General features: G+C 37.2%; 1 protein-coding gene and 1 non-coding gene across 5 annotated transcripts in view; one reads left to right on the top strand and one right to left on the bottom strand.

Annotated features, from left to right (window-relative positions):
* Nucleotides 1-25,388, bottom strand: part of CFAP54 (cilia and flagella associated protein 54) — a 295,014-nt gene that overhangs the window by 181,494 nt on the left and 88,132 nt on the right. For all 4 annotated transcript variants that reach the window (XR_013556674.2, XM_078449575.2, XM_078449576.2 and 1 more), the window contains 6 exons: nt 23,037-23,213; nt 19,629-19,721; nt 19,184-19,369; nt 9,848-9,984; nt 6,177-6,324; nt 3,625-3,780 (listed from right to left, as the gene is read on the bottom strand). Coding sequence is in view for 3 of the 4 variants with exons in the window: in XM_078449575.2 (XP_078305701.2) it covers nt 3,625-3,780; nt 6,177-6,324; nt 9,848-9,984; nt 19,184-19,369; nt 19,629-19,721; nt 23,037-23,213 (897 nt within the window). In the remaining variant the exon portion in view is untranslated. The remainder of the gene's footprint in view (nt 1-3,624; nt 3,781-6,176; nt 6,325-9,847; nt 9,985-19,183; nt 19,370-19,628; nt 19,722-23,036; nt 23,214-25,388) is intronic.
* On the top strand, nt 5,443-5,527 carry TRNAQ-UUG (transfer RNA glutamine (anticodon UUG)). Its single transcript has one exon. It is a non-coding gene; the product is annotated as a tRNA-Gln (tRNA).

The raw sequence follows: 25,388 nt of genomic DNA, 5'->3' as shown, positions 1-25,388 counted from the left end.
CATCATTTATTCAGCCATTTCCAGAATCTCCATGTTGCACACTTTCACAGCTGATGTTTTACAATCTGGTATACTGGCCATCCTCCTACTACTACACTGCCTCTTTGTCTTTAGCTCTTTTTTTTTAATTTTTTCAATGTTAATTTATTTTTGAGAGACAGAGAGAGACAGTGTGAGTGGAGGAGGGGCAGAGAGAGAAAGAGAGACAGAATCCAAAGCGGGCTCCAGGCTCTGAGCTCTCAGCACAGAGTCTGATGTGGAGTTCGAACCTACGAACTGTGAGATCATGACCCAAGCCAAAGTCGGACGCTTAACTGACTGAGCCACCCATGTGCCCCTGTCTCCAGCCTTTTTGCTATCACCCAAATGGCCATAATAAACACCCTTGTAAATGCTCAGTTGCCAATATGAGTGGCAAGTGAGATACCAGCTTTGATGGTACCTAGTGAGGATGAAGCACCATCTTCTAGGGCAAAGTATACACTCTAAATCAAGGACAGTTACATGGCACTATGTCCCCAGTAGGTGGAACACATGGATCTGGGAACCAAGGATCAGAACCAGGAGCAGCATCTTACTAACTGGGGATTTTATTCTATGGGATACATTACTAATAGAGGGGTTGCTGTGTCAAGTATATTTATTTTTAATTTTAATTAAAATTAGATTTAGTTTAATGACAATTAAGATTGTTTTACCAAACTCCAAAGCCTACAACAATTCACATTTCCCCCATCAATGAATGAGAGTGCCTTTGCCCCACACCCTGACCAGGAAGAGGAGTTACAGATCTTTGCAATTCTGTCAACAGTATTACATTAGTCATTTAATGTACATTTCTTGGGATATTCAGAGTTTGAGCATCTTTTCACGTTTCTTGGCCACTTGGATTCGCTCTCCTGTAAACTGCCTATTCATGCCCTGTGGCCATTCTTTTACTAAGTGATTGTCAATTTGTAAGACTTTTTGTTATATATACTTATCCTTGTCAGGGTTGGACACTTTTTCCAAATCTATAAATTTTCTACTATCTTTGTTATGATCCCTTTTGTCACACATAGGCTGCCACAAATATAGTCAATATTTCTTATCTTTCTTGTTATTTCTAAGAGTTTCGTGTTTATTTTACATTTAAATCTTTAGTACATCTGGACTTTTTATATATGGTACAATATAGGTGTCAAACTCTATTTTCTTTCAGATGAATATCCATCCATATCAGATGAATAAATGGTTCACTACCATTGACCAAAAATATCCATTCTCTTCTGACTGAATTGGAATGCCAATTCTGCCATATATTATATTCTCACACATATTGAAGCCTATTTCTAGAATCTCCTCTCTGTTTCACTCACTTTTCTATTCCAAACAATACAATTTAATTAGAAACTCCTTTCTTTTAAAAAAAATTTTATTTTACATTTATTTATTTTTTAAACTATTTCTTTAATGTTTATTTATTTTTGAGAGAGAGAGAAAGAGACACAGCACAAGCAGGGGAGGGGCAGAGAGAGAGGGAGCCACAGAATCCGAAGCAGGCTCCAAGCTCCGAGCTGTCAGCACAGAGCCTGACGCAGGGCTCAAACCCACGAACTGTGAGATCATGACCTAAGCCGAAGTCGGATGCCCAACCGACTGAGCCACCCAGGCGCCCCTAGAAATTCCTTTCTTAAGGCTTTTCCTCAGAGCTATAACCTCTTCTCTGAGCTATAGCTAAAGGCATTCTAAATCAGTGGGATGGTACAGGATGACAGTGGATTATCTTGAACTCAACAAATTGAGCACCAGTTGCAGCTGCTGGCCCCAGTGTGGCATCCTTGCTAGAGGACAGTAAAAGCCATGCATTGTCATGGCTAATATTTTCTTTTCTATCCTGTGAGGAAGAAGTACCAGAAAAAGTTCCCATTCATACTGGGAAGACAAAAGTATATATTTAGCATCTTGCCCCAGGGCAATGGTAACTCTCCCACCCTCTGACGTATTTTATGAAAGGACCTGAACACTCTGGACATTTCTCAAAACAAAACATGGGACCAGTACATCAATAACACTTAAAAAAAAATGTTAATTGGACATAAAAAGCAAGAAAAGGCAAGTACATTAAAGACCCTGATAAGATACATGCCTTCCAGAGGGTAGGAATAAACCTGATGAAGATTCAGGAAACTGCCACATTAATGAAATATCTCGGGTGTGCTGAAACAAACTCTCTACCCCAGAATAGGTCTGACATCTGGCATCTCTCTCCTCTAAGAAGAAAGGACAATGCCTTTGGGTTTGGAAGAAAGCATATTCCACACTTGAGAATACTGCTTTACATTCAATCTACAAATGACATGGAAGGCTGCCAACTATGAGTTGAGATTTTGGATTTTAGAAGCAGATCTCCCAAGCAGCTGAGCTTAAGGGAATACGGGAGAAGGAGCATGTCTATGTTCCAGTATAGCCATTCCAAGGCAAATATTTGTTAAATTACCTAAGCCCTCTGGTTAGTTTTCTCCATGGTGAATTAAAAATTTTTATGCTTTGCATGAGATCACTCACATCTTCTTGGTTCTCAAAATCTGAGTTGATGATGATGATGATAATGATGACAACAATGATGATGATGAAAACTTTCTATAAGTATCTGCAGTAAAACCTTACCTCTCTCATTACTTCCCTGTGGTAGGCAGAATTCTAAAACAGTCCACAAGATGTGGACTCCCTGGTATACAAGCTCTGTTATAATCCTTTCTCCTTACATGTGGGTAGGACCTGTGAATGTGATAAGATCTTCTCTCTCATGACTACATTATGTTATATAAGACTTCATGAATATTATAGGAACTCTCCTGATGGTCTTGAGGAAGCAGACTGCCATGTTATGGAGAAGACCATGTGGCAGGGAACTGGTGGTGAGCTTTCAGGAGCTAAGGACCTCCTATCATACAAGCACAAGGAAATAAATTCTCTCAACAACCAGTGAGCTTGGAAAAGGCTCCAGAGCCTCAGGTGAGATCACAGCTATGGCCAACACCTTGATTTCAGCCTGAAGAGACCCTGAGCAGAAGACCCAACCAACCCATTTCCAGCCTCCTGTCCCACAGAAACTATGAGATAGATTCACTATGGTGATTTGTTAGGAAGAATAAACAACTAATATAACCCCTTCACCCAGCTCTCACTTATTCTTTTTCCATAAATTCCAGTTTCTCCATCACCAAGACACCCAAGTAATTTTTCTTGGGTCATTCGCCAATTTTTTCCCCAGATGATGGCTTTAAAAATATGTTTTTGAATAAGTATTGCTGCTTCTAACATTACAAAAGCATACAAATTGAAATGACTTAAAAAATCTAGAAAAACAGATTGCCAGTATTTAAACATGGACAGCAATGGGGCTGAATGTTTTCAGAGAAACACATTTGAGCCTTTATGTTTTATTTATGTCTGTTTGCCCAGATATAATTTAAATTATTAAAATGTTTTTCAGTTAACTCATGAAATTTCATAACACTTGTCTTTGACCTATTTGTACATTATGAGAGATACATTGCTTTTCATTTTCCAAAATGCATTGTTGAATTGCCTTTGTAAAAAATATCCTTATTTTTAAGGGGGTGGGGTGAATATGCTTACCTGTACAACAGGTACCAAAACAACATTGTGGTAGATTATAGGAGCAAGGAGGCCATAACACTGAGTCACAGCTTGAAGGGCATAACTGGAATCATTTAGGTAGTTGCTAAGGTCCAATGCCACTAATATTCTCTCACATTCAATTAATCTAGCAATCTGTAAAGAAACAGGTATTGTTACCGGAAAGGAACATCAGGTGCTTAATTAATGTGCCTCTAAGGAGAAGAATGGGTAGGAAATGTGATCCTGCTGGTTTAACAACACATTGGTATGTTGAAATGCTGGTATGAAGAAAATCTAAACTCAAGAACAACTCTAATTTCCCAATAATGCTACATATGGATAATACCATCTTAGAATTAAACTTCAGAATATTTTGTAAACAATAGAAATACCACTAGTAATGAAAAAGGAACTAATCTTTTTTAATTGGTAAAATAAAAACGTGGCTATATTTTAATGTTAGAAAAAATCTAGCTTTTTCAAAACATAAATTATAACAAATAATAATTAAAATATTATATCTCTGTAATATTGTCCCTCACTTGATTAACAGTCCCATTGTCTTTCTGGATTTGTGAAAAAAAAAAAAAAATGATGAATCTTCAATAGACCAAACTAATCTTCTATTATACTTGTGCTACTTAAATAAAAATGGTAGTGAAATAGAAAGTTAGGCTTTTGTGATTAAATGTTACTTAAAAATAATAAGAATCTTATCTTACTTTTCCTTTCCCTTTCCTGGAGGAAGATTTCATTATTTTTCTATATATACCTATAAAATAACATACACAGAAAACTGGCATTGAGAAATTTCCATAGAGTAAGTTATTACTAGAATGGTAGTCTAGCATTCTGGAATTCATTGATTGAAGTACTTAAAGCCTGCCTTAATTTTCAGACTGGATGCTGAAAGAAGAAACTAAGGGCAACACATAAAGAACAGGATGATGGTTATGAGTGGTTGGGCTCTGTAAGACCATGAACTTTCCCTGGACAAAAGCGTCATGTTTTTTTCATTTTTGGATCCACAGACACTGGCATGGTCTCATGTAACAATTTATTGGTTGATTAACTAATGAATAAATGCAAGGGTAGGAAAAAGCAACTGTGAAAAGCAAACACACAGGAAAAGCCTCTATGTAGCTAAAGTGAGTAAAGAAGGAAAGAGGGAGAGGGACAAAGAGTGACACTCAATCTAGAATGGAAAAAAATAGCAAAGGATTGTTATTAAAAGCAAGAGCATTATAAGATTGCAAAGGTACACACAGCAATGCTGATAACCACCCTGAGAATCCATCAGTAGAATATGGGTCACATTCCTGTCTCTGTACAGGAATGCAATATTAAAATTAAAAAGAATTTGGTATGGAAACAAACGGTCATTGATGTTCTTCACCCCAGAAAGGCAACAGTACCTGAGATAGAAATTCAGGAAAAACAAGCCAAAATGGACAAGATCACACCAGATGCTATCTTTGTATTTGGATTCAGAACCCATTTTGGTGGTGGCGAGACAACTGGCTTAAGCATAATTTATTGTTCCTTGGATGATGCACAGAAAAATGAACCCAGGCATAGACTTGCAAGACATGGCCTGTATGAGAAGAAACAGACCTCCAGAAAACAGGGAAAGGACCATAAGAACAGAATGAAGAAGTCAGGAGAACTGCAGAAGCCAAGGTTGGTGCAAGCAACAAGTGAGCCAGATATTGGACAACAGAAGGAATAAAGGTTCCACAGTGACTTTATCTGTGGTGATTGTGCAGATTTTTCATGAGAGGATTAATAAACTAAGAACCTAAAAAAATAAGGGGTGCCTGGCTGGCTCAGTCGGTTAAGCGTCTGACTTTGGCTCAGGTTGTGATCTCACAGTTTGTGGGTTCGAGCCCCACATCAGGCTCTGTGCTGACAGCTCAGAGCCTGGAGCCTGATTCGGATTCTGTGTCTCCCTCTCTCTCTGCCCCTCTCCAGCTCACACTCTGTCTTTCTCTCTCTCTCAAAAATAAATAAACATTAAAAAATTTTTTTTAAAAAAAGAACTTAAAAAATAAGAATTTGGTAAATTGATATGTACCTGCATGAAAACATGTATAAGATAAATTATTAAAAATGTTAAGTAGGCAAATTATGGAATAGCAAGTAGATTGTGAAGGCATTTTTATAAAAAGTTTTTTTTAAATAATAATTTGCCTATGCATATTTTTATAAATCAGATATCATAAAAAAAAAACAGAGAAAACAAACTCATAATATTTTTAGGAGCAATAAAATTACAATAGATTTCACTTTATACCTTATCATTTTTTGAATATTTGAAATTTATACTACTTTTACAGAGACAAAAAAGATCAATTGAAAAGAAGAAAAATATATATGAACTCGGGCCTATGAAACCTATTTGGAATATCAAATAAACATGCACAATCATAAAATGATCTCTCAGTCTATCCACAAATCAGGATACACAATCCCGAAAGAACATGAACTTGAAACATCAAGAAACAAATAAAGGGAAATTGGCACATTTTCAGTCCCTTTAATTCACTTACTTGTTGAGAGGGGAAAATCTCATTGCCTTTAATATTATCACAGAAAAGATTTTCTTCTTTAATTTTAATGTCACTTGTTACAAAAATATTTCTAAGAAAAAGGTATAAGAGGATTGAAGAAGTCTCTGCCAAAATATCTGAATGTAATCTGCAAAAGGAAGTAAATGCTGTCACAGGCATAAACATAAAATGATCGTGTAAACATGCATTTTTAGATTGATAGGTTCTTAATATCTACACAACAACAGCAAAAATTTGTGGAACAACTTCTCTCATACAGCTGTTTAAAATTAAAGACTATGTTTAACAACAAGTTCACAGCTAAGAAAATTAAGGTGCTGACATATATCAGATACAAATAAAAATAAATATTGGCAAAATTTTCTGGTTCTATTATGTAAACTTCTTTTCTGTCAATATAATGAAATCACTATAGACCTTCAGAAGCATAATATTTCAATTAATAAAGTTTCTGAAAATAAGGGTCATTTATAGCAAAATCAGCCATGGGTAAAGAAAAAAGGAGAAAGATTGAGGCAGGGAGAAAAGGAAGCAAGGAGGCAGAGTCTTAATAACTCTTGGATTATTTCTAATTATCTTTCCTAAATTGCAGTCAACAGTGCCAAACATTGGCAAAACTGTGAAATCTGCAGTCTTCGACTTTGTTTCCAATATTCCCTTCCTTGTTCTCAGCCTTACTTGGTGACGAACCCTCCCTTCTAAGTTTCAGGTCCCTCCTCCCTCCCCACCCTCTATCTCTAAAAAACAGGAAAGGATCTGACATCAGTAATTCATACTTGAAGATGATCTGGTTTACCACCATGTTAAATGCTGAAATTATATTTGCTAGGAGAATTTTAGTTCTTCCGTTCCTGCAACCCACACTGAACTCTTTCTTTGTCCACATGACATGTGCAATGCGTCCAGGCTATTGCCTCCTCCTGGTTCTGTCTCCTTCCCTATCCAGCTCAGACCTCTCTAACACTTTAGATTCTACACCCCTTTTTTTATGCCATAATCAGTGTGCCTGACCTTGCATAGACCAATTTTTCTGGTAACCTCTGATAACCTCTGGTTATCCTTAATGTCTCCTTGTTCATATTCCTGAGAGCAGATGTTCTAAACCCCCTGTTCTCCACCCCATGAGCTCCTATACCCTCCAGGGTATACCACCATGATGTCATTATCGTGTGAATTTGCTTGTATCCTGTTTCTCCCCCTGCACTGTCTCCGCTTCCTCCACTCTTCAAAATGTTTTCCTTAAGCCTGCCTTCCCCCTCATTGTTCTGCCATTGTCCTCTTTACACCAACTTCACATCAGTGATCTTAGCTAATTACAATTCTCCATTTCCATTTACTTCTTACCCAACTGCAAAAGGTTTCTGGCCCATCACACCACAAAACTAGCTGTCTTGAACTCATCAACGGCCTCCTAATTGCCAATTCTAAAAGTCACCTCTTGGGGCACCCGGGCAGCTCAGTTGGTTCAACATCTGACTCTTGATTTTGGCTCAGTTCATGATCCCAGGGTTGTAGGATTGAGCCCTGTGTCGCTGAGCATGAAGCCTGCTTAAGATTCTCTATTTCCCTCTGCCCCTCTCCCCAGCTCGCTCTCTCTCTCTCTCTCTCTCTCTCTCTCTCTCAAAATATAGGGGGGAAAGCTTCCTTAGTTTTTATTCTATCCAACTTCTCCGTAGCATTTCTTTTTGAACAACTCCTCTGCCTGACCTTGCACTAGCATTTAACACTGCTGACCAGTCCCTCCCGGGTCTCACTTTCCTTGACAATGTACTTTTCCAGAGTTTCACCTCCTGGACTGTTCCTTTTTGTCAAAAAAGTTCTGACAGTTGGGTTTTCTTAATGTATTTATTTTTGTAATGTAAGGGTCTGCCTTAAGCTTTGATTGCCAAAGCATCCACTTCAAAGAGGCATTCACTTCAAAGATGGCTATCTCGAATAAATACATTGCCAGTCACACAACTAGCTAAAGAGCCAGGCCACCTCCCTCACTGAGGCTCCTCTGTTTTAGAAATCTTAGTGGATTTTGATAAATGACAATTTGGGCCACTGTTTTTTCTCCTCCCTTGTTTTAAATTCCCACTCTTACTTTTTAAATTCAACAACAAAGAGTGAGCCTGTGAAACCCTAGGCACTCACCCTGGACCTCAATAAAAGCAGAACCCCAGGCCCATGCTGGCTCTCTCTCTCTTCACCTATGAACTTGCTGTGGGGCCCCAACTATGCCATGCAATTTCCAGATCCTGTAAGTAATAAACCTCTATTTTTTTTCAAACTTTCTGGATGTTTATTGCTGAAGGGTGCCTCACAATCATAATAAGAACCATAAAGGCTGGTTCAGATACAACACTGATTACTGGTAGGCTGAGACTAGCACAAACTATTTTCAGTATCCTTCCTTGGTTCCATTTCCTGCTTCAGCCTCTTAAACGTAAGTAATGCCCAGCATTTAATTCCAGCTTCTATCTTTTCTGCTAAACAGTTAGTCCCTGGGAGATAGCACTCATTGTCAACATTTCAATGATGACCTCATGGACAATTTCTCAATCTATCTCTAGCCTTGACCTCTCTCCTGAGTGTCAGCACTAAATATTCAACTACCTGCTGGGCATCTCATATCCACAAAAGCATCCTGTTGGAAAACTAAACTCAAAATACTTCCTATCGAATTCATTATCTCCTCCAAAGACTCATCCCACCTCTCTCATTCCCCTAGTACCCATCATAGGTCTGCCAGTCAGGTAACAACGGCAATCCCAGTAAGCTTCACTACTTCCATTCTCTTGTCCCCACATCACATAAAACCTTCCAAGCCCCATCTCTTCCTCTTCTGAAATGCCTCTCAAATCCATCCTACACAACAACACCTAGCATCCTTGTACATGGTAAATGCTAAGTCTACAGTTGTTTCATTGAATGGAATTCTACTTTTATGTGAATAAGCACTATCAATGCCTTGCCTCTACCAGCATGTACATTTAAGGTCACTATCTTTAACTGATGAATAAAGGGTTTTGTCTTCTTAGGAAAGGAATTTCAGGTATTATTAACAAGTAGGTAAAGGAGATTGTTGTTTTTGAACTTGTTGTTGAGACAGCCTAAAATCACACCAATGCTCATTTCTGAGGCTGCTCTTAATCTTTGCTCTTTTAAGAAAAACCAACTATAAAGCAAAGGATGGCCTGTGGTTTTATATGACCCATACCAACCTATTTGCAGTTCCTGATGGTCTAATCCTGGGAACTTCTTCAAGCAAAGAAAAAGTCTTTTAAACCTAATAGTCCACCCATCACACCATAACTATTAACCCCAACCTGACCGTTCTCTGTTATAAAAGTCCCCAGAGCATATTTGTGTTTTCCAGTATAACTGACGTTATCTTGATTAGTAGTTGGTATTTTTTTTTCCATAGCCTTCATTACCTTAACTTCAGAATGCATCTAAATGTCTCCTGTGCTTTTTCTTATTCTAGCAAAGAAGTTTCTAACAAGGACTCAAGAACTTGGGATGTGTATGCTTATTACAACACCTATTAAAAATAGTTTTACATTGACTATCTTAACATGAAATTGAAAATGAATTATAGGCTTTGTATACAACATCCATATTTTTCAATAAGCAAATTAATATTTTAAAAGAATATTTCTAATTACCTTCTCTGTGTAATAGTCATTATATTGCTTAAGCAAATAACAGATTGTTCATCATGATGTGGTGAAGCAACAAAATAATCCCAAACTGGTGAGAAAACCTTCTTAGCCAACTCATAGTTACCAATCTGATAGGCAACCTACAAGAAAAAGTACATTATCATACATTATATTTTTATTGGTGAAATGTATCTTTTAAACAGGAATTCTGATAAGGTCTGTTCACACACTAATTTCATACATAGTTGTTCACATTTGCTGTTTTGTTCCACGGGGCCACAGTAAGGTATCGATGGCCACTGGCAAGGGAGACAGACACATTTTGAAATCTCTTTTATTTCTAAATTGCATGGAAATTTGAAACTCTGTAAGGATGTTTCAAATTCTCATAAGCAAAACAAAGATCACATCTGAGCCAAATTAATTTCATTTCCATCCATCTCGGCAGTGCACTCCATTTATTACAGACACTGTTATAATGAACAATCTGTTCCAAGAGAAACAATCAGATTTCCCAAACCCAAAATATGAAATATACTTCATTCTTTTCTGGTTCTGACTGACACTTTCAGAGCTTTTGTGCAACAAAGGGTTCACAGCTGAAAAGAGTGAAAAATAACACAGAGATGCTTCCAAAAGACGATGATATGTTTTGTTTTTGTTTTTGTTTTGAGAGAGAGAGACAGAGTGCGAGTGGGGGAGGGGCAGAGAGAGAGGGAGACACAGAATCCAAAGCAGGCTCCAGGCTCCAGCTGTCAGCATAGAGCCCAACGCAGGGCTTGAAGCCACAAATGGTGAGACTATGACCTGAGCCAAAGTTGGACGCTTAACCAACTGAGTCACCCAGGTGCTCCAAGGCCATGATACGCTTTTAATTTGACACATTCAACATTAGGCAAAATAACTGATTTCACTGGTAAAATATAGAAGCTCGAGAGAAGAAAAATCATCAACTTACCTATTTCTTTTGGTAGAATATATTTCCTTAAAGATATTCCTTAAAATCATTCTATTCAAATATGTACAACAATATGAAATCTCACCACATAAGTTACGTGCTGCTTCAAATTCTTAATGGAAGCAGGTAGGATATAAAGTACAAACAAATTAAGTAAGTATGTAAATGGCATGTTGCTAGAATATAGTCCACTCAAAGGAATAATTTACAGGGCCAGAACTTTTTCAATCTGCCAACTCCACCCTCATAATCAACCAACCAGCAAAATGTTACGAAGTTTCTACTCTGCACTAACCACTGTGAGGATAGGTTCTTCAAAGCTTAAAATGACCTTATATGCCATTAAACTCTAATCAAGTTACAAACATAAAACACCTGAAATCACCAGAAAAACTACAAAGAATAACATAATAACTGTGGAGGCTTAGAAAAGGAGAAATTAGGGCTTCAAAAAGGAGTCTGTGCTTGAGTTGAACCCTAAGGCAGGGATAAGGTTCACATGGGCACAGTTGAGACAGAACCTGAAAAGGGTCCAATAGTGAAAATCATCACAGAACATTTAGGAGAGACTGGAAAGACAGGTCAGAATTTGAAGAAAAGCAGAAAACATGATGGACAGGTAAAATGGGATATGATTTCAGAAGGTCTTAAAACTCAGGTGGAAGTACTTAAAGATGTCAAGTACTAGTCTGAGCACTTTGTATGCATTATTGTATTGACTGAAGTGAGCTCTATGACCATTCCTATTTTTCAGATGAAGAAACTGAGGGATTAAGAAGTTAAATAATTTGTACAGAGCCTGATATTCAGTAAAAATAGGAGAGCCAAGACCTAGAGCGGTGGATGATGTCACTTCACTGGCTGCATTGGTCAAATGAAGGAGTTGGGAGTTGGACTAGGTGGTCACTAAAACACCATATAATTCTAACACTTACCATGGAAATTAATAGCAGATGATGTGTAATTGAGTTGGGTGAAATTAAAATTGGATGTTCTTTCCTTTTAAAACATATGCTTCTAAAAATAATGTCATTTATTCAATTAGTGGACATTGTAAAACGAGAAAAGATACGATGATAAAACTAAGGTTTGTAACTTCATGAGTTTTTGTGGGTTAACAGAGCAGTGCCATGGTGTAAGACGGTGAGCTTACAGATTTTAGATGGGGTGAGAGTAAAATAAGAGAAAAAAGCACTAGAAAACTAATGAAATAATTAAGTACAGTAGAGATGCTCCTTGATACATGATCCTCTGTGTCTTCCCAAGCTCCATATTCAGTTTTCTTCCCCACATTCCTTTTCAGTTGCCTTTGCAAGCTCCTACTCTTTTCCCCAATCTCTTTACACTGGCATGTCCCAGGGCTCAGTCTTTGGACTTCTTCTCTCTTCTGTCTGCACTTATTTCCTTAGTGGAATAATCCAGCCCCATGGCTGTGCCACATGACTAATCTCAAATCCTTCTCCTGCCCAGACCTCTCTCCCATGCTCCAGATTCATATACCTAACTGACTATTCAACAATTCTCCCTGAATATCTAATAAACATCTTACCACAACATGTCTCAAAATGAATTTCTGATTTCCCTCTGCCCCAAATCTATACCACCCACAGCACTCCTGAACTCAGTTGATGTCAAGTCTATCCTTCCAGTTTGTCAACTAAACATCTTAGAGTCATCTTTTCTTTTTCTCTTTATATTATTTCCACTAGGAACTCTTGTGAACTCCTCCTTCAAAACATATCCAGAATCTGACCACTTCTCACCACATCAACTATTATCACACTGGCCAAGCTACCACCATCTCTCATTGGGTTGCAGTAATAGAGAGGTCCCTCTGCTTCCATTCCTGTCCTATTATGGTCTATTCCCAACACAGCATCCAGGGTGAGACTTCGAAAATAGAAGTCATATTATGTCATCCCACTTCTCATAAAAAAAAAAACCTTTCCAATGGTTGTTCATTTCACTCAAAGTAAAAGCCACAGTTCTTCTTTTTTAAAATTCTTCTTTTTTAATTTAATGTGTAATTGAGTTGGGTGAAATTAAAATTGGATGTTCTTTCCTTTTAAAGCATATTCTTCTAAAAATAATATCATTTATTCAATTAGTGGACATTGTAAAACAAGCAAAGATACCATGATAAAACTGGTTTGTAAATTCACAACTTTTTGTGGGTTAACAGAGCAGTGCCATGATATAAGATGGTGAACTTACAGATTTTATTTAAATCCAAGTTAGTTAACATACAGTGTAATAATGATTTCAGGAATAGAATTCAGTAATTCGTCACTTAACGTATAACACCCAGTGCTCATCCCAACAAGTGCCCTCCTTAATGCCCCTCAACTCTTTAGCTCTTCCCAACACCCTACCAGCTGCCTTCAGTTTGTTCTCTGTATTTAAGGGTCTCGTATGGTTTGTCTTCCTCTCTGTTGTTACATTATTTTTGCTTCCCTTCCCATATGTTCATTTGTTTTGTATCTTAAATTCCACATGAGTGGAATAATAGGATATTTATCTTTCTCTGACTGACTTATTTCACTTAACATAATACACTCTAGTTCTATCCACGTTGTTGCAAATGGCAAGATTTCATTCTTTTTGATCACCGAGTAATATTCCAGTGTGTGTGTGTGTGTGTGTGTGTGTGTGTGTGTGTGTGTCCATTCATCAGCTGATGGACATTTGGGCTTTTTCCATACTTTAAAAGCCAAAGTTCTTACAGTAGCCTAGAAGTCTTTTTCTGTTCACCCACCCATCTACTTACCTTTTACCTCTCTAACCAATTCTTTTATTCTCCATGGGTCTCTCTGCTCCAGTCACAATGGCCTCCTTGTTGTTTATCAAACATAGCAGGTAAGACTCTGAAAACTATAGGGCTGTTGCTCTAGCTCCTTCTGCAGAATTTTCTTTCTCCTGCAAGCCCCTCCCTTGCCTCCTTTAAGTCTCTGCTTAAATCTCACCTTCTAGATGAGGCCTTCCCTGATCACCCTATTTGATACTGTGAACTACTTTCCCTTCTCTCACCTCACACTTCTAATTCCTCAGAACATACTCCACTTTTTCTTTCCATAGAACTTATCTTGTAACATAGATAATTTACTTATTTACTGTGTTGTTTATTACCTATCTCTTATCATAGCATTTTGTTGACTTTGCTTAGAGCAGTGGTTCTCGAAGTATGGTCCCTGGACCGTCAGTATAACCATCACCTAAGAACTTGTTGGAAATGGAAAATTCCAGGCCCTACCCCAGACCTAGTGAGTAAAAAATTCTGGTGGTAGGACACAACAATCTGTTTAACAAGCACTCCAAGATGCGCACTCAAGGTTTATAATCACTAGCCTGGAGCATTGCCTAGCACAGAGTAAGCACACAATAATAACATGTTAAACAAAATTTAAAATCTTTTTTTCTTGGTAATTTTCCTACATTCACAGAAGAGGACATTCAATAATTGTACTACAACACAGTTGACTAGCCCAGGGTGAGTGCCTGACCCAAGGTGGGTGCTTTATAGCACCTTGTGCAAAGCAAAATGGACCCCCACCCAAAGTGTGGCTCTGCTGTCTAGGCTGATGGCACTACATGTACCAGAAGAATTTGAGAGAAAGTTTATTACTCACACAAGAGGCTCCCAGGGAATGTTGGACAGGCACAAGCAGGCCTGGGAAGGAATGGGCTGGGCTTTGATTAGTGCTTGGGGGTGGGAAGGGGTAGGAATGGGGAAAGCTGCTGCCAGCTGGGAGATTTACATTTCCTGTCAGCACCAAAGGTAAGCTCATAGACCTCCTATCAGCCTGCCTATGTATGGAACCAAAGGGAAAAAGAGGGTGAGATTTAAAAACAAGTCAGTGGTCAAACATCAAAAAAGAGATCAGATTCATTATATTTGGTGGATTACTCAGAATCTCTTTCCTAGGAATCTGGAATCCAGATTAGGAGGCTACCAGGTAGCCTCTCTTTATACCTGAAATTGAAGGATATATAAAAATACAAGAGCTGCCATTTTTTCCTTCAGAGATGGAGAAGTAAAGAAAGTCAGTCTTTAGGGGCATCTGGGTGGCTCAGTCAGTTAAGCATCCAACTCTTGATTTGGATTCAGGTCATGACCTCACAGTTAAGGGATTGGGCCCTGAGTTAGGCTCTGGGCTACTTGGGATTCTCTCTCCCTCTCTCTCTGCCCCTCCCCCATGCTTGCTTGCACCCTGTCTCTCTGAAAATAAATAAATAAACATTAAGAAAGAAAGAAAGAAAGAAAGAAAGAAAGAAAGAAAGAAGGAAAGAAAGAAAGTCAATCTTTAGAGAAAAAGAAGCAGACGTATACAGAGAACCAAAGGTATGAGGCCTGAGGCTGCCTGGGGTCCAGTGCCTTCCCAGGGCCTCATTGCATTCCTTAAGTCAGGCTGGTTCCCTTACTTGCAATCATAGTCTTAACTGAAACCATAAGTCAAAATTACCTAAATATGGGTTAATGTTGTGGTAATGAGATTGAGAAAAGAGACAGTTCAAAGGAACAAGAGATGACATCTAGCACAGAACCTAGCACAAAGTAGACAATAAATAATTCAGCAATAAACAGACGAAGTAGGGAGAGAAGCAATATTCAGTTAGAGAACAAGAGGAAAAAGAAGAGTTGAGACTTCTTAAAGAGCTTTTTAAAATGGGATAACTAGGGGCGCTTGGGTGGCTGAATCAGCTGAGCATCCGACCCTTGATTTCAGTTCAGGTCATGATGCCAGGATCGTGAGATCATAATCCCAGGATCATGAGATCTAGCCCTGCATCAGGCTCCACACAGAGCATGGAGCCTGCTTAAGATTCTCTCTCTCTCCCTCTGCCCCTCTCCCCTGCTCATGCTTTCTCTCTCTCTCTCTCTCTAAAATAAAAAAAAATAAATAAAAATAAAAAATGGGATGGCTATCTTTTCCCTGCTAGCTTTATTGTTTTTAATTTGTAATTGATCAATGACAAAAGGCAAATCTCTATTTATCAAAGAGTTTTGATGAATTCATATATAAAGTGAAAAAAAGTATGAATTTCATTCTCCTGCCACCACTGAGATAATGACAAAGCATTCACCTCCTGACACTGAAATCTACTGCCAGTACTGATCATCAAGACCCACTGAACAACACCAACCCAGCAGAGAAGAGATGGCAGAGATGTGGGCTCTAGAAGAACCTGGCCCAGGTTAGAGGTTGAGTACATGACTCTTGGACCTGGACAGAACAGTAGAAAGGCATGAGCTGGTTCAAGCATCAGGCTTATCACCTGCTACCCGAGTAACCTTGGGTTACTTAATTACGTGACTTCCCTTAGACACCCTTTCTCAAATAAAATGAGATTGGCAGAGGAAGGATTAAATTCATCTCAGTTTCCAAAACCATACAATGAAATTAATAGTATCATCTCACTGTGGGGCACCTGGCTGGCTCAGTCGATTAAGCGTCTGACTCTTGGTTTCTGCTCAGGTCATGATCTCACGGTTTCATGAGTTCAAGCCCTGAGTCAGGCTCTGTACTGGCAGCACAGCTGGAATTCTCTCTCTCCCTCTCTCTCTCTGTCCCTTCCCTACCTGCACTGTCTCTGTCTCTCCCAAAATAAATAAATAAACTTAAAAATAATAGTATCACTTCACTGCATTACTGTAATAAACAAAATAATGAATTTTTAAATGCCTGGCACATAGTAGTTTTTAAATAAATACATCCCCGATTTCTTTTTCTCAATAAGTCATTGTGCCCACTCATTATCTGATTGAGTAGTTCAATAATCCAGATATTTGGTCTTATATCCATTTTAGAGATTGGGAAATTGAGACCAGGCAATTTGCCCAAATTCCTACAGTCCTCCTCATTAGGTCTCTTATTTTCTACATTTTCTATCATATTATCTAGTCACTCCTGACTTAAAGGTGAAAAATAAGAAGAAATGAGGCTATAAAGAAGGGGAAATTGGAAAATATCTGTAGAAAATATATCGTTTATAAAGGTTCCTCAAACAATTTTCCAGATAGCCTAAATTAATAGCTTTCTACACTGAGGGGAAACCTAATAAAGATTCGACTGACTTTATTAATGTCTATAGAATAGTGTTGAGTGAAAGTACAACCTAATGTTCCAAGCCAGGTTAATCATAGGCATTTAGCAAAATGTCACTGTCTTACTATAAAATACATATGATAATGTTTTTTAAAGAACTGAATCATCCTGAAACTAAAAACTAACCACTGTCAGGAAAAAGAGACTGCAATTCCAAAGGCAAGGTACATTTTCTTTGCTGGAACTTAAAAGCTTAAACTCGAGCTGTAAATTAAAGAGTTTTACTAAGTTTACTAAGTAAGAAAATTTTGCTTCAGTCACTTAACATTATGAGAGAGAACGTTCAGATACTGTCATAAATGAATACAGTACTGTAAATATCATTATCAATAATGAAACATTGGTCATTACTTCATGACACTTCTTGTTATTCCAACAGAATAGCTGGGGGTTGGTTTTATTAACTTTCAATGAAGGTTCTGCCAAATGAAACCCAAAAGTCAAACCTCCCTGGAGAAAAATTAGGCCTTGATAAAATACTCAGTTCCTCACTTTGAAATAACGCCATCACTGCAAATTAGGAAATATATTAGATTCCAAAGAAATAAAAACATCAGAAAACCATGAGCCAATATGATATGCTAAGTCCTAGCAATTCCCTCAATTTAATTTTCTTTGAAAAATATGATAATATAAAATACCACTAAGATCTTATCTTCTAATACTAATCAACTATTAAGAGAAAAAAATAGCAAAATAGAAACATGATAAAATTTTAAATAGCCATCATTTCTATAGCCAACGATAGGCTTAAAATTAGATTCTTGAGACTTAGGTCAATGAGTCACTCTTTCTAGTGTCCTTATTCACTGGTAACGGGCAATCATTTCAGCAAATATGTTAATTCATGAGTATATTCATAACTAAAAACAATAACAATATTTATTAGTGCCGACTGTGTGGTAATTGCTATGGTTAAACATCTGGCATGCATAATTCCATTTAATACTCCTAATACATCTGGGAGGTAACTACTATTATTATTATTCCCACTTCACAGATGAAAGTTACTTGCTCAATATTACATGACTAGTGTGAACCTGAACTCAGGTCTGCGTGTCTTTACTAACCCAGATATTTCACTTCTGTAAATCCATCTCAAAAAAGCAATCGTGGATGCAGATAAAGATGTATATACCAAGATGTATAAGGCAGCTTTGCTTATACTAGCAAAAGACTGGAAAATATCTAACTGCCCAACAATAAAGATTACTAAGTAAACTATGATCTATCTATAAGATGCAATATCATTAAAAGATGCAATATCAAAAAAAAAAAAAAGATGCAATACCGTTATAAAATACAGCTGTTAAAATTTATACTATGAGGGCGCATGGGTGGCTCAGTCAGTTAAGCATCCGACTTCAGCTCAGGTCATGATCTCACAGTTCCTGAGTTCGAGTCCCATGTCAGGCTCTGTGCAGACAGCTCAGAGCCTGGAGCCTGCTTTGGATTCTGTGTCTCCCTCTCTCTCTGCCCCTCCTCCACTCACACTCTATCTCTTTCTCTCTCAAAAATCAATAAACATTAAAAAAAATTAAAAAATTATACTATGGAAGAATACTTAATGGAATGAAAAAATTGTCAATTATATATTAAATGAAAATATCAGGATATAAAATAATATATACTATAATTAAAATTATATATTATACATAAATTCAAACACATATGTGTGTATGCATATGTTTATATAAAAATGTGTGTGTGTGTAAGTGTATACAGGCATACACACACACACAAATGAAAAGATACCTCTGGATCAGGGTTTCTCAATCTTGGTACTACTGACATTTTGGGCTGGGTAATTCTTTGTTATGGAGGGCTGTCCTTTACATTTAGAGTGCTTATCAGCATCCCTGGCCTCTACCCACCAGATGCCAGAAGCACCCTCCTAGGTTATGACAACCAAAAATATCTCCAGACATTGACAAATGTCCCCTAGGGGCCAAAATTGCCCCAGGTTGAGAACTGCTACTCTGGATGACAGGATAACAGTTAACATGTATTTTCTTCTTTGTGCATTTCAATATTTTCTAAATTTCTAAAATTACCATGTGTTACATTTGTAATCCAGGGGAAAAATGCTATTATAAAAATCAAATTCACTAAAAAGGAAAGAAATGATTCTTATTTTATGAGACTACCCTGCCCTAATGGAAAATACGTATTACAGGAGCTTTAAAATATCTGCTGTGACTTTTTTTCCCATTGGAAATTACTTAGTAACAGCTCAACAGAAAAAAAAATGCAAGAAATTAGCAGAATCTCTTCTACCTGCGTCAAGAACATCCGAGTAGTAACAGCAGAAAGAGGTGGATAAACCAGAATTGGTTTAGTTGTCTCCCCAATGGCATCACCAATAAGCTTCCCGTTAGAAGAATAAGCAGCAATTGCAAAGACATATTTTTCATTTGTTTCTAAACCTTTCACTTCAAAAATGCTTTTACCATCAGCTGGTATCTGTTAACAAAAACATATTTCAAGTTATGTATGGAATATTGAAGTAATGTGACTTTAAAAATATGATTAACCCTTATACGTAATAAAAAACAAAAGCTTTTGCATTCACTGTTGGATTTTAGTTATCACTTAAATTGAAATTCACTGAAATAATGACATTATAAGGAGGGAAAAACACTCAATTGTCATAAATGAGTCTTTGGGTAAGATTTCCTGATGTTTAAAGTTGTTGTTGTTGTTTTTTTTTAATTTGACATACCGCTTCTCCTGAGTTTGGGAGATGATTATTGTTTAGCCTTACTTTTCCATAGCTTCCTTCTGCTTTGCAACCCAAAATGCAGTACCAGGAGACCTGCAGAGGAGAAAGATGAGCCCATTATCTATAGTCTGTTTAACAAGGCATTCAATTTCTTTTATCAAGATGTGGCCCTTGTGATGAGCACTGGGTGTTGTATGGAAGTGTTGAATCACTAAATTGTACACCTGAAACTATTATCACACTATATGTCAACTAACTGGAATTTAAATAAAATTTTGAAAGCAAAAAAGATGTGGCAAAAGGAATACTTTTCCAAATGAAAATGTTACTATTCAAGTTTTAAAACATGGAATCTAAGTTTACAAATATATTTAGGTTTGTTCTCAAAAAAATATAATAATAAAGACAAATATAGGGCTTGTTTCCCTGAGACTACAAAGACTATTACTCATTGTTGACTATTTTAACTACCATGAACTGAGCAGTTCCTATATGCTAAATATTGTTAGGAAATCTACATAAACTTTCTAATATTTGCAACATCTGTATGAAATGGGATTACTATTGTCATTTTGCTTTACAGGAAATGGAGACACAAAAATGTTCAATAATTTGCTCAAGATCAGATAGTAGCATGGTATTTGATCATTCTTAAATACATGCGGGAACCAAAAGCAAATGCAAATTCTACAGGAACAATCAAACTTGAACTTTAATTAAGTGGTTAGAAATGGTTCTTCTGCCAAGATGTCAAAATAATGGAGATTGCTCACTGGAATGAACTGTTCTCACTGTAGAGAAAAAGGGAGCAAGTTGATACCTAGGGAATGGCATTATAAAGGAGCCATACTGTCCTGGGGTTGGGGTTGGGGAGGTTGTCATCACTGTGTCACTCCCAAAATCTCAACTCCTAAATGAGAGGAAGACTGGAAAGAAGGGAAAACATAATTGTCTCTAAGAAGCAACTGCCTCTTATAGCTCAGCCTCTTCCTCCAGGTCAACAGAAAAATCCTAATGGTGTCTTATCTGCACAACTAGTTTTCAACCCTGGCTGTGCAGAATCACTTTTTAAAATGCAGTTTTCACAGAATCAACCATTTTTAAAAATTACATATACCCAAGTCTACCTAGCCTCAATGAATTAGAGTTTCTGGTACAAGTGTCCAAACTTCTGTGTCTATAAAGAAAACTGCTCAGGTAATTAAGGAACACTAGACAAAGGACAACTCCAACGACAAAGACAGCATTGAAGGAACTTGGAAGCTGAAGCCAGAAAGGGAAAAAAAAATCAAATGATTCTCAGAAAAAATTTTAAAAACTAACTTTCCTTAACTTCCCATGCAAAAAAGAGTACCATTTTACACAAAAGGGAAAAAAGGCAGAAAGATTGTATTATATGACTTAGATTATTATTTCCTCTAAGTTAAGCTCTCTATGTAAACTAGAATTTGAAGGGTAAATTCTCTCTAAAAGCATTTTTACAAGCAGATTTATATTTTTATTTTGTTCCACAAATGAAAACATCTTAGTTTGTGTAATTATAAGGAACAATGTATAATTAGAATCTACACAACAGTAAAGACACCATGAACAAATCACCACTAACTTTAGAAGTAAAAGTTTATTAATAACATCAGCATTTTCAACTATTAAAACAGATTTTAATGAAACAAATGCTTAACACGAGATTTTGATAAAACAGAAGATGGCTGAACCCTCTAATCAGAAATATTATTTAAGACCACAGCACCATCTAGTGTTGATGAGCATGTAACAGCAATAATTTCCTAGAGCACACAACTCTACTAATTTACAATATATATAAACTTCATATAATGTGCTAAGTGACAGGTCCCACAACTACAGGTCAGATATTGAATTCTTATATATTCCTATTTCTAAGCATTATGTAATAAGATAGACTATTTACTAATTTTAAACACATAAAAAAAGATTTTGGTTAAATGAACCAAAACATTTGAAAAAAAAAAAAGAAAAGAAAACAAAGAAAAACTCTTGGTAAGGCATCTAGTCTTAGCTCTGTACCGAATTTCCAAAATCAGTGAATCCTCATTTGTAACCAGATCTAAAAAATCCAAAGTTTAACTTTCAAAATGCTAGCAATTATAATAATGCATTTATTACAGCACAGTTAGGTGTAAGATGAATGTTATTTCTATTTCCCTAATCATAAAGCATTATAAAGGTGATATTACTTCTCACTGATGTCCATATCCCATTAGTCTGAAGCTCCTCAAAGAATGGAATCAAACTTTGCGATTATTTTTGTACCTCCATTATCTTGCACAGAGTTGGACAGGTAAAAGATACTCAGTAATGCTCACTGGATACAATTTATCGAAAAAATCATCAAATAATGTAATCACACTCTATACCATCATTAACTGTCTTAAGCAAACTTTACTATACATGTTTAATATAAGATATGGTGGAACATCAAGTATAATGTGCCAAGAATGTTATATGTTATCTCATTTAATTTTCACAATAAACATATTTTACAAATAAAACCACCACCATCACCACCACCTCAGAAAGTATATTTAGATTTCCTAAGGTCATATTGCTAGAAAGTAGGGGAGCTACAATTTTAAACCTGTATCTGTCTGACTTTAAAGCCTGTGCCCTTTCCACTATACTGAGTTGATATAAGTTCAGCAGAATATCCTAAAAACAATCAAAGATAAAACTTTATTTTTTATACAACATCAAAGAGAATGTTGTTGATCATCCAAAAAAAGGAAAATTTAATGTTTAAAATAGAAATCAGGTGGAACCAAATGCTTGTGAGGACACTAAATCTCAACTTAGAATCATATTTAGGCCAAGTTCCAAGGCATTGGAGATGGGAGAAAGAGTTCATCCTTCAATAAATACATAAAGATTTATGACTTATAATATGGTTGGAATTGTCATATGTTTATATTAAAAGAATCCCCCATTTACTTGGAAGAACTCTGGGAAGAACCTCAAAATTTGCTATTTCCAAATTTCCTATCTCCATCATTGGCTCTGAGAATAACATCTATCCTCCTCAAATGTCTGATTCCAGGTCATCTGAGACCTTCTCCATCTTGAACACACACTTGGTCAGCATATGACTGTGCCATGGTGATAAAGATACTTAAGACAGAAATACTTCTCTACTGTTTCTCCTTACTATACATTTGGGGATAGCAAGGCTATATATACAGCATAAAGGGAAATAGCATAAAGAAGAAAAGGTCATGAAGAAACGTAGTTAAGACATTACAATACTAATCCCAGTGTTCAGTGCTTATAAATAAGACTATTCAAGTCCTAAGAGCAACAGAGGTATCAATCATGATAGTCATAAAAGTACTTGTGTCGCTTTGCCTGAAATAAAGATCACAATGGGCAACATACCTTAACATCTGAAATAAATGGAGCAGGTTTCAATGTCACAGAACAATGAGTTCGGGATAGCAGGATAGGTGGGGGAGGGATTCTGCTTTTCTTTCTTTTCGAACTCTCCACATATTTTTGATATGAATATAGGGCATTTTGTTCTGTTTCAATCTTCTCAATTAAAGAATATGCTTCCTATAATAAAGTGTGAACATAGAAAAATACATTTCAAGATTTGAAGTGCATTTATATTTCTAGAATTCTGGTAATGTTAAACAACATTATCTTGCTATATATAGCTTTTTGAGCCTCAGAATTATACCTGCTTCAAGCATTGAATGCTTTAGCTACTAAATAAGGCCAAGTAAAAAATAGCTATAAATTAAATAAAGTAATGGAGGCATACTTACATGTCTAATATGGTTATCATTATATTAATATTAAACATTTCATTTTCATATCAAACCCTATGAATACCTAACATCATAATTTCACTGTCCTTAACTAATTCATAGCACAATCATTTATATATACTGATGAACTATACACCTACCCTTAATGCAACTTGAAATGTGACTCTCAAGTAATGAGACTACTGGTATATGTGACTTATGAAATATTATTGAAAGTTTCTTACTATCAGCAAGGAGAAATAAAAACACCTATTCAGTGAGCCTGAAAGTAAGGTAAGCACCATTTCAAAAGGTAACACATTGAGAGATAATTCATAAAACAAAAAAATAAAAATCTGAAGATCTGAAGATTTCCAAAGAAAGTCTAAATATATCCACAACTATAATGCATGTAAATGGGTTAAAGTTGTCTTTTAAACTAAATTAAAAGGCAAAGACTCTTTAATTGAGGTCCAAAGCAAAAATCCACATAAAGATTAAAATTAAATGGATAATAGAGAAAAAACAGCCTTTCCAACAAACGGTAGTAGGACAATCAGATATCCACATGGAGAATAATGAAGTACCCCTACATCCACTACATACAAATATTAACTCAAAATGAATTACAGACCCAAATGTAAGAGCTAAAATTATAAAATTCTTAAAACATATGAGTAAACCTTCACTGCTTTGAGTTAGGCAATGGTTTCTTAGATATGACAACACAAGCAAACTCACTCACACACACACATGCACGCACACACGCACACACACACACCAAAAAGTAGATACATTAATCAAAATTAAAAATTTCAAATGATGCCATCAAGAAAGTAAAAAGACAACCAACAGAATAAGAGAAAATATCTGCCAATCATGTATCTGATAAGTGATTTGTATTCAAAATACATAAAGAACTGTTACAAGTCAATAATAAAAAGACAAATAACCCCATTAAAAAAAGCAGACAAAGGTTTTGAACAGATAGTTCTCCAGAGAAGATCTACAAATGGCCAATAAGTACAAAAAAGATGCAAAACATCACTGACCATTTAGGGATGAAAATACAAAATCAGCAAGCTAATTTAAGAGGCAGAAAATTTGAATGCAAGATAGTGATAGAGCCGAGAAACATATCCAAAAAATTCATCCCACAACGTCAGTCTCAACTGATTTCATTTTTAAAAAATTTCAAATCTCAAGGAACTGATAACTCCTATACTATTTAAAAATTTTGGAACAATCTTGCCGGAAGATGGCGGCGTAGGAGGACGCGGGGCTCACAACGCGTCCTGCCGATCACTTAGATTCCACCTACACCTGCCTAAAGAACCCAGAAAACCGCAGAGGATTAGCAGAAGGGAGTCTCCGGAGTCAAGCGCAGACCAGAGGCCCACGGAAGAGGGTAGGAAGGGCAGCGAGGCGGTGCGCGCTCCACGGACTGGCGGGAGGGAGCCGGGGCGGAGGGGCGGCTCGCCGGCCAAGCAGAGCCCCCGAGTCTGGCTGGCAAAAGCGGAGGGGCCGGACAGACTGTGTTCCGACAGCAAGCGCGACTTAGCGTCTGGGAGGTCAGAAGTTAACAGCTCTGCTCGGAAAGCGGGAAGGCTGGAGGACAAAGGGAGGGAGAGCTGCTGAGCCCCCGGACGGCAGAGCTCAGCTTGGCGGGGAACAAAGGCGCCAGCGCCATCTCCCCCGCCCATCCCCCAGCCAAAATCCCAAAGGGAACCAGTTCCTGCCAGGGAACTTGCTCGCTCCGTGCAAACACCCAACTCTGTGCTTCTGCGGAGCCAAACCTCCGGCAGCGGGTCTGACTCCCTCCCGCTGCCACAGGGCTCCTCCTGAAGTGGATCACCTAAGGAGAAGCGAGCTAAGCCTGCCCCTCCACCCCCCGTGCACCTTGCCTACCCACCCCAGCTAATACGCCAGATCCCCAGCAACACAAGCCTGGCAGTGTGCAAGTAGCCCAGACGGACAC

The sequence above is a fragment of the Panthera onca genome, chromosome B4 (genome assembly GCF_046562875.1).
Source record: "Panthera onca isolate mPanOnc1 chromosome B4, mPanOnc1 haplotype 2, whole genome shotgun sequence".
In the NCBI taxonomy this organism is placed as follows: domain Eukaryota; kingdom Metazoa; phylum Chordata; class Mammalia; order Carnivora; family Felidae; genus Panthera; species Panthera onca.
This window is presented reverse-complemented; position numbering and strand designations above follow the sequence as displayed.